The sequence below is a fragment of the Aulostomus chinensis genome, chromosome 14, assembly GCF_037954235.1.
Source record: "Aulostomus chinensis isolate RoL2024-O1b breed Wild chromosome 14, RoL_Achi_v1.0, whole genome shotgun sequence".
Lineage (NCBI taxonomy): Eukaryota > Metazoa > Chordata > Actinopteri > Syngnathiformes > Aulostomidae > Aulostomus > Aulostomus chinensis.
The window spans coordinates 23031397-23046338 of NC_141333.1; the positions used below are offsets into that span (position 1 = coordinate 23031397).

General features: G+C 47.2%; 1 protein-coding gene across 1 annotated transcript in view; it reads right to left on the bottom strand.

Annotated features, from left to right (window-relative positions):
- Nucleotides 1-14632, bottom strand: part of lnx1 (ligand of numb-protein X 1) — a 37465-nt gene extending 22833 nt beyond the window's left edge. The window contains exons 1-2 of the mRNA XM_086224612.1: nt 14616-14632; nt 10268-10719 (exon numbers count right to left, since the gene is read on the bottom strand). Coding sequence (XP_086080738.1) covers nt 10268-10719 — 452 coding nt within the window. The 5' untranslated portion in view covers nt 14616-14632. The remainder of the gene's footprint in view (nt 1-10267; nt 10720-14615) is intronic.
- Between the last annotated feature and the right edge of the window lie 310 nt (nt 14633-14942).

Sequence of the window (14942 nt, forward strand, 5' to 3'; positions counted from 1 at the left end):
GCAGACACACGTCTGACAGGAAGGCTGCACTCGAGTAAACACCGTGACCTGCTACTCTTCATGAATAAATGAATATATGCATAATTCATCTGCGCGCTTGTGACTGTATTTACATGTGCACACTTCAATTATACATCCTCAAATGTGTGTAGATTTGTTTTATGTGAGGAGTGATATGTAATGGAGATTCATGTGTGTGCTTGTGTCGGCGTGTCCTCTATGAGTGCCCTACGTTTGATGTGTGAGTGTGTGTGTGCGGTGCAGGTTACGAGTGGGTTTTGTATATCGGTGCTTAAAGAGGCCCCCATGAGAGATTCACTGAATGTGCATCTTCCTGTGAATCCCATGCCAAGAAAATAATTAAAGTGATTTAATGTTATCTCTTTTTAGAGAGCTGTGCAACTTGATTTTTATCTCTCAGCTACTCTCCCCCAGGCTCGCCTGTATTTCTGGCCTGCTTAGATACAGCGAGCAAGGGAGAAGTGCCTCGCCGCCGAACAAGGATTAATAATAAATCCAAACAAAAGTCTAATTAGTGTGTCATGAGGCTGCGAGGGTAAGGCATGGCGCGCTGCCTTAGCTTGGACCTAGCATAAACAAATGACTGGTGGTGTTCAGATCCAGTGTGCGAGAGCGTGGCGGCCTGGTGGCTAATCCTGTTAGGATGCGTCCATGCTGAAGATGTCCGGAGCACTGGGAGCACGTGGAGCTCCTGGTGATCAAACACCTCCTATATGAGGGCTGAAAGGACGGAAGCGAAGCTAATCATAGTGTTTAAGACATTCAGCCCAGAACCAGAAATCAACTTAGATTAATCACTAATGCTCCACAGCGCTGCACTGAGATTATCATGTGAGGGGGGGGCACAGAGTCGTTGTGTCTGTGTCTGCAGGTCCAAGTTAAAAGTTAAACATCGCAGCCCTGCTGTTGGTATCAGCTGGTGCTGACAGACCCAAATGACTGGTGCTTGACTCCAGAAGTGTGTTTTTACCTCTAAGTACTTCTAAGTACCTTTGCATTACTGCTTTGTGACCCCAGAGCCAGACACGTAGATTAGCTCAATGCTAATGGCAACAGAGAGACAACAGCAAAATTGTTAATTTAGCTTCCAAAGTCTGAAGCACATCACCAGGTACAATCCACAAACTGAAGCCAGCAAAAACCCAAAAAAACCCTCCATACCATTTCTGGTCTGGTGCTGCCATGAATGAGTGTCGGGAAGCCTGCGTGACCAGCTGGAGCACTCATTGTACCAATTCGCTCGCACTCATTGTACCAACTCGCTCGCACTCATTCAGTCGAGCTAAAATGGAACTGTTTGTTAGCGGACTTTTTTGGGGGGGGGGGGCAGATTGGCTGTTAGCAGTCAACTGCCATTAGCTTCGAGCTAAAAATACATAGCTGGCTCTTTCTGCATCCTGCAGACACGAAATGCAGGAGTGAAAAAAAAATCTTTGTGAGTTCAAGAAAAATAAACACCTTCAGGATGAGTTATTGCTTTAATCTCAGCTAGATGGATGTGTATCTGTGAAAACTGTAGAATTCAGAGGAATTGATCAGTAGAGTGGTGAATAGAGAGGAAGGTGGGAGAGCGATGAGCAGAGCAGCGGAGCAGGCAGAGGCGGTGGTCACACAGGGGAAGCTGGAGGCCGCTCCTGTCAACACAGTATGGATAAAGACAAATGGCGTACCACTGTTCTCCAACCAGGCAGAAAAACACCACGTCCACGTTTGTCTGCTCCTGGTTTCTCTCCCTGTCATGTCATAATCAGTAAAACCTCAAACACACTCTTGCTGCTTGACTTTCTTACGGGCGAGCAGAGTTGGATTTGTATTTTCAAAGCTCCGCTCAATGAAATGACCCACATACTGGGCGTGCTGGGTGCCATCGCCATAGCAGCCGCACGTATGGCCAGCACAGGAAGTGACCTTACAGCCTCCTGTCTCCTCTCATCTCCTCTCTACTGAACTGTGCTTCCCTGAACTGCCTCCCTTCCTCTAATTTCACCGTTTCATCTCTACTTCTTCTCTGCCAGCCCTTTGAGTATCCTCCTTTCCCTTTCTCTCCCTCCTTTTTGGCATCAGTCGCTGCCCAATACGGTCTCTCAGTGCGAAAGCCCCTCTCAGCAGAGGGGCAGACAATGAAATGAGAGGATTTGTGAGGCGCTCCATTGTTCCATGTATTCATGCAGTATAATGGGACATTTCCGTCAGACTGGAGAGGAAGAGCAGTAGCCCTGGCTTCACATGGAGCTGCTGGAGAGAGTCAACATTAATTCCCTGACAATGACAGTCGGAGCAGCAACACAGAGAAGAAAACAAAGACACCGTGTCCTATAGTCCTGAGGAGGCTGTTGACAGTAGAATGCTGCAGCTGCAATTAGTCAGAAAGTAGATGGCAACTTCAATAATCTGTGATTCAGTTAAGCCCATTTTAAAGTAAAAACATAACAAATACTGTCTGGATCGAGCTGCTCGGATACAGGAACCTTTGATTTACGTCCCTGTAAGCAACGGGATGTGTTGGCACTGGAGCTGTGTTTACTAGACTGAATATCCCACCAACGCTAGCTGAGACAACAGAGGAGAGTCAGTTCTGAATTTTTAAAGTGGTCAAAGTCCAAACATGCTGTTGTCACAACAGTCCTTTGGCTCAGCATCACACACACACACACACACACACACACACACACACACACACACACACACACACACACAAACACAATATTTAAAGCCTACGGTAGCGAACTGACATTTTCCTCAAACGCCTACAATAAGCACACTCACACATGCTGTCAGCTAGCACGCTGCAGTGCTGCTCTGTAGCATCAACACTATCCTGGAGAGCAAAGATGACCACGGCGTCACTGGTCATTTAGATGTGTGTGAGACACAAATGAACGTGAGTGTGTGTGTGTGTGTGTGTGTGAACGCACTGCCCGACAACAAACGACTGAATCACACATGAACGGCAGCAGGATGTGTTGACTGAGTGGAGGGAAGGGGGGATGTGGGTGAAGGGATGCAGGTGGAGGAGGTGTGAGGATTGTTGTACTCACAGCTCAGAATAGAGGATGTGCAGGTTGCCCAGATTGTCAGTGTAGTTGGCCGGGCTGAGCCAGGGCAGGACCAGCAGCAGCAGAGCCTTCATGGTCAGCGCTCAGCTCTTTTCCCTCCCTTTTTCTCCTCTCTTTCTTCTTTCTCTCCTCTCTGCACTGAAGCTCTCTCCTCCTCTATTCCCCCCTCCTGCCCCTCCTCCTCCTCCACCTCCAATACTCCAAACCTGGCCGTAATGACCCCTCTACCTCGCCCGCCTTCCCCTGTCAGAGGTGCTCCCAGACCTGAATGAATCCTTCCCTTCCTACCTTTTCAGCCTCTCTCTATCCCTCCGTCCCCCCCTTCTCTCTCTCTGATCTTGGCAGTTTCTTCCTCTACCTCAGGCTGGCTGCCTGGTCATCTCAGCTGCAGAGGCAAACGGGCCAGCTGCCAGAGGTTGAAGATGGAGCGGAGCGCAGGAGGTGGAAGAAGCAGCAGAAGCAGGTGCAGAAAAGAAGTCCGACTGTGGCACAGGAGGAAGAGGAGAAAGTGCAAGAAGAAGAGGAAGGAGACCCATGCAAAGGTGGCACATTTGGAGTACAATTTGAGATGTGCAGCCCTTTAATCTTCTCTGGGCAGTGGCGAGTTGTAAGAGGATTTGCGCTCGTATGCGTGTGTGTGCATGTCTGTCTCCCTGGGTGTGTGCGTGTGTGGGTGCGCGTGTGTATATGTCAGAGAGAACAGCGCAGGCTGTGACTTATACTGCAGCAGAAACCACTGAGGGGGGAGATGGAGCAAACCAAATTGATATGGGGGGGGGATACCTGGTGCTGCTCTGATTGGCTCTGCCCTTACTCCATCCTCACATACACACACATACTCAGGCACACACATACACACACGTGCATTCTTACAACCTCTGCATTCACCTCCCCTGCCTGCACATACGTTGTCCCGTGAAGGGGAAGATAGAGGGGAGGGGGAGAATATGTTCCCTCCAAACCCTCACCCCTCCGCTCCCGCGATGGACTGCTCGCCGTGCAGCAGATTGGTCCGATCACTGAAAAGAATCTGCCTACATGTGTGGAAAAAAAAAGACAGCGCATGGCCAGAAACACACTGGCAAATCAATATTCCTCGCACAGCAGGGGGCTTGTGTTTCTGAGTGACGTGAGAGAAAATAAGAGGGATGAAAAAGGTTTGTTATGAGTCACATTTCATTCATACACCCCTGCTTTCAAAATAAACAAAGGGAGGGAAATATAAAGACGCAGATAATCCACTTGAGGCATCACGCTGAGTGTTGATCGGTTGTGCCGTGAGCCTGGAGAGCGTCCAAGGGGAAGGAGAGGTGTGAGTTCACGGTTACGGCGGCTTGAAGCTGGGATTTGATGAAGACTACAGAGGAAAGCGACAGGAACTTAACACCAGGCTTGTCTGAAGCTTGAACCAGAATAATCCTTTCACCATCAAGCCTCTATGGGAAGCAGGAGGGGAGGGATGGTAGCTGCTGTCCCCGCTGTTGACCCCCGTCCTGCTGTCGTCAAGACCAACTAAACCCAGACCAAGACCAATGCAAGGCCAGACCGGGCCGTACCAGAGCCAGATGGTCTGGGAGGGTCCCGCTCCAGTGTTTCCAGATTGTGGAGTAATTTTTCTTTTTTGTAAAGTTCATTTATGTATGAAAGCATTATGGTTTTGTAGATTCCCGTGGTGTTTTAGAAGCAACTAGTATTCAGTTATATTTGCAGTTTTAATATCCAATCAAATACAAAGATAATTTAGAACTGTTACCGCTGTGTCTTGACCTGTCCTGAAAGGTCCGCGACGGAGCTGTAGTCCTGGAGGCCGGTCTCAGTACTACACCACCACCCACCTCCTCCCTGTGATATTTACTTGTTTCTGTCTCCTTCCTGGATCTGTCCTTTATCTTCACCCCCCCAGAGGAAGACATTTAACTGGTGTAAATACTCTGTCTGAATGAATATTTCACCGATGGAGGTAGTGTGGTTACTGGCTCAATTTGTGTGTGCGCGTGTGTGCGCGTGTGTGTGCGTGTGTGTGTGTTAATGCATGCAAGCATTACTGAGGCGAAAGTTGTCCTGAGATATTTGAACAGTACGCACAGCAACAAGACCACAGGGCGCGCTGGAAATGGAAATGTAATTGGATTGTGACAGGATGCAGTTTGTGAACAGAGACCATTCTGCCCCACAGGAGTTGTTTCATACACTAGCACATTAACTCACACTCACAAAACACACGGCAACATACTCTCTCCCCATTATTCCTTTTGATTTCCCACTCCTAGCAGACAATTCCTCAGACTGATGCCGAGTTAAAAATAGGTTTGTTATTTGGCTGCGTGGAAAAACAAAGAGCGCAACTGCTGGGTTTATTTGAGCGATGTAACTCGTCCTGGCCTGTAAAACTGGACAAGACATTTATCATTTGTCATAAGTGTGTCAGTACCGTGTCAGAAGCTGCAGGGGCTCAGGAGGAGCTTGACTCCTGTTAATAAGACCAGAGCCCCCCCCCTGAAATCAGGACTGTTCCAGCTTTGGGTCTCTGAAATCCTGACAACAGGCCTGCACCTCCATCGTCAGGGATCATGAGGGAGACGGTTTCGGATGTATGAATCATGCCAGAGGTGATTCATCACTCGGTCACTTTATCTAAGATATCAGCTTGCATGCTTTTCTCACATTCTCCAAACTTACTGTATTAAAAGTCCAAAATTTAAAAATGGATGCCAGCTGTGGCTGTTTTATTTACTTTTATTATTCATATTTCTAGTAAAAGTAATCATGGTAAACAACGTATATGAAGTTCTGCGTACATGCAGCTGTTGGTTCTGACGAGGTTTGTCGTGTATAGTTGGTGTGGTTCAAGGGGCTGCGGCGTCCACTCCCCGGACCACTCCCACATCCTCCGTCATTTTTCAAGTGAAAAATGGAAGAAAAAGCCATTCATCAAACAAATGTACGCAATAATTTGTGAAATTCAAATGATTTGATCAATAACTTGATAGTCTGGGTCTCCCTGCTCCTGACAGCAGGAGGAATGGTCACAGACTCGCAGCAGTGAGAGAGAGAGAGTGTGTGTGTGTGTGTGTGTGTGTGTGTGTGACATCTCATGGACATGTCAAGTGCTGGCAAAGGTTATCAGCACCAGGAGGAAGCCCAGGCTGGAGGAGGTGCTTTAAGGAGAATCACTTCTTCTGCAATATTTTGGATTCAGGGAACCTGAAAATGAGGCAACCTGCTACAGGTGGCATCACCCAGAGGTAACACAGCGAAGCTACACGAACACACACACACGTTCTTGCTTCAGTTAAACTTGCGTGTGGACGTGTGTTGCAAAGCCGTGTGCAGTGTTTGTGTGGAAGAGCACGCAGCAGCTGCATCTGGAGGCGGAGACTTTGATCCATCATCTTCTTTATTTTATAACTAAAGGTCTTCTCCAACATCAGAGTGTGTTTTATTGTTCATAATAATGGGCCAACACACTGAGATTAAAGTGGGTGGTGACCTCTTATTGAGCAAGAGTCACTTTTCCTCTAAAACGTCTGCTGTAATTACTGTTGACGAGAAACGCTTTTTCTGTGGCATCGCTTTCTGACAATGGAGCATTGTTTAAAATGTGATCTTCCTCCGAAATTCAGAGTGAGGTTTGTACAAAACCATCAGCTTTCTAAGGGACAGGAGACAACACGGATAAGCACCAAGGGCTCTCTCTCTCTCTCTCTCTCTCACTCACACACACACACACACACACACACACATGGGTACACACACAGCAAGGTCACATACAGAAGTAACAGAGAAATGTCAACAACCATAAATACCATGAAGAAAATTCGTCCTTAAGAAAATATTCACACAGGACTTGAAGAATTAATTTAGGAGCATTTTAGAAAGGGGTTGAAAACAAGAGGTTTCCCTCCGAGGCAGAACATCAGTAAAACACACTCTTGTGAGTCTGAGTAAATGAACTTGGTTAATCCAGAACACACCAGAGGAAGGAGGCATTCAGATGGGAGAAGACGTGTTGTAAGTGTTGTCAGAGGTTCATGCACATGTAGCTGCATGTGCTAAGGGAGACTACATGCCTGAGTGGGTGGGGAGCCTCTGCATGAATTCCGAGCAGGTTCTTACAGGACAAAGCCCAGAAGAAATTGGGATTTTGTTCTTGGTTACACTGGTTGTGTACAGAATGACAATTTCTCCATCCAAAGGCCAATATAGGTCATGGCTGATTAGATCAGTGTGAAAACAGCCCGGACCAGATGGTACCACTGTCTCAGTCATTACAACTGCTGACCTGCTGTCAGATTCTGGGCTCCGGCCAGAGAAGTGAAGAAGAATCTGAACATGTCTAACATGTCTATTACACTGGGACTGTCCACCAGGAGGAGGACAGACGGCGACACCAGCCATGTTGGCGCCGCCATCTCCCAGCGTGTTCTACTGTTTACATCGCCAGTATTTTCCATGCGTATGTCAGCTGATCTATATTGATTTTTTCAATGGGAGGATGATTGATCGATTGAATTGATCTGATTCAATGTGGGGAAAAGCAACATTTTTAATCAAGCCTTTGTTTTTTTGCACACCCCTGTGCAGTTTCAGTCCTTTTATCTGGCAGGAGATAAACTGTGGAAAAAAATGGTCCTCTATCTCACGTGACAAAAATGATCAATGAGATTGATTATTGATTGCAATGGCGGTCGTTCCACTCGTGCCGCAGATGGGCCGAATAAAAAATAGCCATGACCTGGAAGTTCATGATAAAATCTGAAAATACACATAAAAAAGTGCAGCAACAGATAAAGTCACTGAACTCGCACGAACAGACAAAAATGATGAAGTAGGTTTTTATTTCCCTGAATGCCTTTCACATCCTTGCACACAGAGTTGCAGTGGTCTCGCTGGACTCGGCCCGTCACCTCCTCAGATAGCAGCTCCTGACTGCGGGAGGGCAGCTGAAACCATCCGAGAGACGACCTCAGAGCTCCACACCTCATTATAACACACACTGCGTGGAGGAAGAGACGGGGGAGCAGTGGAGCAATGAGGAGAGGAGGATAGGAGGTGCACACAACGTGCTGTAAAGGCAACTGGTGTGGGTGATGGAGGCAGCAACAATGCGGAGAGGAGACGTGACACTTCAGAGTTTTATGGAATTGTTTTTGGTTTTTTTTTTTTGCAAGTGCTTAACGAAGGCAAAACAGGCATGCAGCAAGTGTGTGATGTGTCTCATCATCCCCAGGGCCTTTGGGCTCCTAGAGTGTTAAGGAGCATTAATGAAAACGGACCCAGACAAGAGAAACCAAAAACACTGTCTTTTAATGATATGAAAACAGAAGAGCTGGGCCCATTCTAGATGAAAGTCTGCTAGGAGGAATTTGGGACTCTGGCCGTGCGTAATGACAGCAGCAGCTCGAGAGCGGGGGTCCTCCAACGTCTGTTTACAGTTTTCCCCACAAGGAAGGAAGCGAGTACAGACAGAAGAACTCACTTCCTTTTTTAAGCATTGCTAATGTCGTCCTGTTAAATGTAAACACACTTAAAATTAAAGCTGTAAGCAACGTTGTTAGGGCCTGAGCCCCTGCGCGGCCTGTGGCCGCGTCCTTGACACTGGCCTGAATCCAACGATGTCTTGGTCAAATCCCAGAGCTGAGAGCTGGCCCTTTAAGAACCCCTCCCCCACTGCTCTGTCTTTGATCTGTGCTAGAGAGAGAGCAGAGCTGAGAGCTGGCCCTTTAAGAACCCCTCCCCCACTGCTCTGTCTTTGATCTGTGCTAGAGTGAGAGCAGAGCTGAGAGCTGGCCCTTTAAGAACCTCTCCCCCACTGCTCTGTCTTTGATCTGTGCTAGAGTGAGAGCAGAGCTGAGAGCTGGCCCTTTAAGAACCCCTCCCCCACTGCTCTGTCTTTGATCTGTGCTAGAGTGAGAGCAGAGCTGAGAGCTGGCCCTTTAAGAACCCCTCCCCCACTGCTCTGTCTTTGATCTGTGCTAGAGTGAGAGCAGAGCTGAGAGCTGGCCCTTTAAGAACCTCTCCCCCACTGCTCTGTCTTTGATCTGTGCTAGAGTGGAGAGCAGAGCTGAGAGCTGGCCCTTTAAGAACCCCTCCCCCACTGCTCTGTCTTTGATCTGTGCTAGAGTGGAGAGCAGAGCTGAGAGCTGGCCCTTTAAGAACCCCTCCCCCACTGCTCTGTCTTTGATCTGTGCTAGAGTGAGAGCAGAGCTGAGAGCTGGCCCTTTAAGAACCCCTCCCCCACTGCTCTGTCTTTGATCTGTGCTAGAGTGGAGAGCAGAGCTGAGAGCTGGCCCTTTAAGAACCCCTCCCCCACTGCTCTGTCTTTGATCTGTGCTAGAGTGAGAGCAGAGCTGAGAGCTGGCCCTTTAAGAACCCCTCCCCCACTGCTCTCCGTGTCAGAGTGGAGAGAGAGGAGGATTGTGACATTTGTAGTGTGTCAAAATCAGATAGCTCTGCATATGTTGGGCAAAAGTGGAACATGATACCATATTTTTGTAGGGATTTTTGTCAGGAATACAGTGGTGTGTATTTTGCGGCTGTGGGACATTTAGTTTACATGTGAGAAGCGAGTGTTTGAGAGTATGTACCATGAGAGCAGACAGGTGCCCCATTGGTTTCCATTGTAAGGTGAAAAGTGTAAAAAGTGTCTCCCCCACTTTGAGGGCTTATAAAACCCAAACCGTTTACGCTACATAAAAACTTTTAACAACTTTTGATCAGCAGAGTTTGGAGAGTTATGTATGAAGTTTTGGAAGCGATACCATGAAAGCCCTCGGACGAGATGGTGTTTGTTTGGGGCGCAAAATTGTCCAAAATTAGACATAAGTGTCCAAATTGTGGACATCCTGTTAGAGTTAGGTCAGGGGTGTGAGTGTATGATTTGTCCGTCTTGATGAGACGAATAAAACGGTGTTGGTCCCATGTCTGCAGGACATTCCGACAGGACGTGGCGTGGTTTTTTGTGCATCTAGGTGGCGCTATTGAGTAGAGCGCTTCTTATTTTTTTAATTATCAAATTTTTGGCCGCACCCGATGTGTGTACCAAACTTGGTGAGTTTTCGAGCATGTTTAGGGGGTTAAATTAACTTTTGAAGTGGCGAGTGTGTCGAGCAAACATAATAGGGCCTGAGCCTGATGAACTGCTTCCACCGTGTGAGGCTGGTGATGTTCGGATCACGGCACCATCCTACCTGCTCTTGATGTGGTCCTCCAGCTCCCCGCGGGGCAGCGTCTCAGTGCAGTGGTCAGTGAAGGGGCACGCCACGGTCAGCTTGTCCAGCAGCTTGTGAACCAGCAAGCTGGGCTTCCTGCAGCTCTGCAGCATGAGGGGCGTACGGCACACGGGGCAGAAGTCGCTCTCCAGCAGGAAGCTGGTGAGACACTCCTGGCAGTAGGTATGTCCACAGGGCGTGTCCAGGGGCCTGATGAGCGGCTGCAGGCAGATGTGACAGATGAGGTCGTCATCCACCTCGTCCTTGTAAATGTACTCGTGGTTCTCCTCCAGCTGGTGGCTGTGGCCACATGATGCACACAGGTCGGGTGGAGGTGGACTCAACAGTTGGTACTCTGATGGAGAGAGAGGTGGAGCTGACGCTTCGGCCATGGCGAGATCAGGCTGTCCACTGTCTTCCTGGTTGTTCATCTGGAAAGCAGTTCCAGGGACATCTTAGATCCAGTGAGACGGACATAAGCAGCACATCTGTGAGAAACTTGGTAATGAAAAGGAAGATAGTATAAGACAGGATACATGTGAATATAAATATATGTATGTTTCTGTACTCTCTCTCTTTCCACACACACACACACACACACACACACACACCCTCATGCAGCATACTGAGCTCAGAAATACCACAAACTTTTTTGTATTTGTTTTTTTTTCCACCCTCACACAGAGAAATGATATCACACTACCACAATCTCTGGTTTGGATGCAGGAACATCAATTCTCGTCTCAGCAGCGGGTGTGGAGACAGATCGACACATACTGAGCCCTCACTCACTGTCCTGCATGACAAACACGCAGCGCTGCTAATCCACTGTGTGACATGATTGCATACATGCCAGGGTTTTTTTTATTTATTTTTTTATCGCTACACAGGTTTACACTGCGCTCAACACTGGAGCGTGCCAGTGAACACGTCATCTGCCACACAGGCGGGCTCCTTGAGCACATGGACATGAACAGATGGGCACAGTCAGACACTCGTCACCTTGGCAACAGCAATCTTGATGGCTCTCCAATAAGGCATTGCCTCTTTGTTTGTGGACCCACTGGTGGGTCTCAGCTGCGTGATGACACACAGATCTTAAAAGAATAGCACCACCAACAACAGAACTTCTGTATAATTAGTTTAAAATCATAGCAGACAACAGACTTGTCAAACAAAGAGGCGAGCAGTGTGAGGCAGCACACGGCGAGTTGTGACAAACATGAATACAGGCTGTGCGTCTGGTGTCTGAGAGGGCGAGGCGATCGGCAACAGCTGAGAAGTCTTAACAAAGCTGAACTTTGAGCTGCGGTATCATGGCTGAATCATCTCTGCGCGGCACCTGCTGAGGTCAGGTGGGAGCACGGGAGCGCCGACATCACTATGCAGGAAAAGTAACTCGAGACAGAAAGCAACAGAGAGAGAGGGAGAGAGAGTTTGACTTGGAAAACAGCAAAACAAAAACTGATTCAGAGTTTTGGGAAAATGAAAAATAGTTGCTGTGATATTATCTCTTGCTCCTTATCTGATGGATAACATCCCTCAAGGTTGTTCCTCTCCTTGGAAACTTTGCTGTTAAAAAAATCACACATAAAGAACAATAGAGAAAGTTGAAGTTTAAATGATATCAACCTTGTTTGGGTTAAACAGCTTTAATTCGCAGTTTTGGGGAATTACCACACTACCCATAGTCCCTCAGTGTGACACTGCAATGTTCTACACCTCAACAGTGACTGTCCAGCTCGGGTCCAGGGAGTCACGTTCAGCTTCTCCTCAGAGGAGCTAATTATTGTCCGAAAGGTTGTAAACATCCGAGGTCGACTCACCACGAGTGAGCAGGTTGTGAAACGATGGTATTTGCTCCTTCAATTGACTAAGTATTCAACCTTTATGAAAGAAAAATGAGTTGAATGTGCAACCTCACAAAAAAGTACAACACTACCCACAATCCCAAGGGGCATTAGCAAAGCCTGTGGTTGGTGGAGTGCTCCTTTATGATGGGCATGCATGTTAAACCAGTCACTCTTGTATTTTAAGCTCCAGAAATTCCTGCGATCATTGCAGAGGGACGCCACTGCAGAAACACGGTTTCCCTTCTGACCACGAACACAGAATATTTGGACTTTAAAAGTTTTTCATCAAGTTAGCAAGTGACAGCGACACGGTCAGCTGGCAACGCAACGTAGTTATCTTCAACCATGTTTGGTTGGAAATGGAAATAGTTTGCAATGAATTATGGGGTTAGAGGTTCTTTATCTCCAAGGATAATTGTGTACTCAGTCTTGTACCTTTGTGTTTTTTCCCCCTTTTCCTGCTGTCTTTTTGTACCAGATGAGAAACTCCATGGTCACGCTTCATCTGCTCGCCGGCCATTTTGGTTCCCTCATATACTGAATTTGCTGAAACATCGGTAACTACTACTTCCAGTAAATGGAGCAACCCTGAAGACGACTTCCCTTTCGCATTCTATCGATAACAAACGTCCAATATTTTAACACGTTTATCAAAGTCAGTGACGAGTCGGTGAGTGACATCATGTGCAGTGGCTAACTGGAGCAGATGAACCTTGCATACTACTTGGTGCTTTTGTTTTTGTTCCCAGTCAAACATTTTATGCTCACAATTCTGTTTGAAAACTCTTTTATAAAAGGATTTTTTTTTTAAATGTGAATGGAGAAAATGAATGGGAACAAGCTGCTGAATCAGTGGGCAGTCACTGCCTGAGAATATAGAAAATGGATAAGAAGATCCTCCTACTTAGTATGGAAAACATCCTCTGATGGACTGGAACTCATTAACCGTATTAATCCGTGCCTGGAATGAAGATTACACAATAACAGCACTTTCCGGTGCACAAATACCGACTTGCAAAGACATGAACAGAGACACACTCGCCTCGGTACGCCCACATGTACAGCCTGGCAGCCGTGCAGAGAACACACCCTCTTGCTCTCAGTCCTGATCAGCTCACTGCCCACTACCCAGTCACATGAAGTACACACAAACACGTTCCTCTCTCCTGCTTCTCTTTTGGTTAACAAGTGGATGAAGAAGCTGTTGAATGCTGTCGAGCCGTGGATCCATACACTCCTCCATGTTGCGCCGATACCTTCCTCCTCAAGCACAGCACACTTCATGTTAATGAGGGTGTTGATGGACTCTCAGGTTACTCTCCCGTGATCTGAGATGACTTGACGAGCTAATAATGACACAAGGTTGTGTCAAGTCAGCTCCTCTCCTAATGTTTCTGTCTGAGAAACAACGGAACGACAAGGGAGCTGTGTCAGCGTTCCCCGTCAACGCTGAAGCTGTGTTCCTCTCCTCTCTTTCTCCTGAACAAATCATATCTGCATGGATCAAACAAACACACCCTGCCAGAAAAATCTGCCTGATCCAGCGGCATCAGAGCCAACAGCGGTCCGGCGCTCCACAACTTTGTTAATGATTGCAGATTTTATTTGAGGTGCTTCATGTAGTCACTGGTGGAGGAAGGTCACAGTTCAATACCCAGGTACATGTAAAAGTCACAACTCAATATTCCACCGTAGTAAAAAAATCAGGAAGTCTTAACGCACGAATCAAAGTAAAAGTACACATTCTACATGAGTTTGCGTGTGCCGGGGCTTGGGAGTGCCTGTAGTTTGAGTTCTCAATCATGTTCCCTTGAAGTCGCCAGGTTTCAGACTTGATCAGGTGTTGCCAGGTTCTCCGAGTACAATCATATTTCTCGTATTCTAGTAACCGACCAAATGTAGTTGAGTGAAGAAGTCCAGCACTTCCTTTGAAATGTAGTGGAGTAAAAGAACAGAGTCCCCTAAAATGTAATCAAACACTTGAATACAAAATAACCAATTAATGTACTTTCCACCGCTGCATGTGTTCAGCTGTGTGTGTATCAGTGTTATTTTACCTTGATCAGAGAGGTGTGCGAAGCAGTACTGCTGAGCAAGAAAGTACCATCAACAGATTAGTAATTCTTTTTTATGAGCGACAACAGATCCCAGATCAGCTTAATAAACCAGGACCCTGAGCACAAATTAAAATGACAGCCTGGAAATTTACGCATACGCACACTCACACACTGCTCCACAGCCTGTTTTGTTCAGACATGTCCCTGAAACGCTGAAAATTCCAGTAAGAGGTGTTTTTCATGTTGTGTTGGCATCCTCCTCATAAACACAGGAGCGCACGCGAGGGCAAGAGACCATCTAGACATCAGTTCTTTGAGAAAACTGCACAAATGTATCGCTGGAAATAGAGTGTATAATAAATAATGAGGGTGTAAATTGCACCCATGAGGTTATGAGGTGTTCAAGAAAATACACACCCTCACAACAACATGATGACTCAGGCACAGGTATCACAGGAACCGATCATCGAATTCTCAGTCGTGATCAAGATGTCCAGCTTAGTAAGGTTTCTCTAATCTTAGGGAGCTCGTCGTGTCTCCTGCTAAACAGAAACACAGGCCGTGAAGCAATAACCAGCATGTGGGCCATCTTGTTTGTGTGTGCCGGACTCTCTGACTTCATAGCCATCTCCTCGGTGAGTCCCAGCCAGACCTGACACCTCAGTCTGGGAGAACAGCTGCAGGCAGATGTGAAGCTCCGTGAAGTGTCTCTAATATCAGAATGGCTGACTGGATCAGCACAGA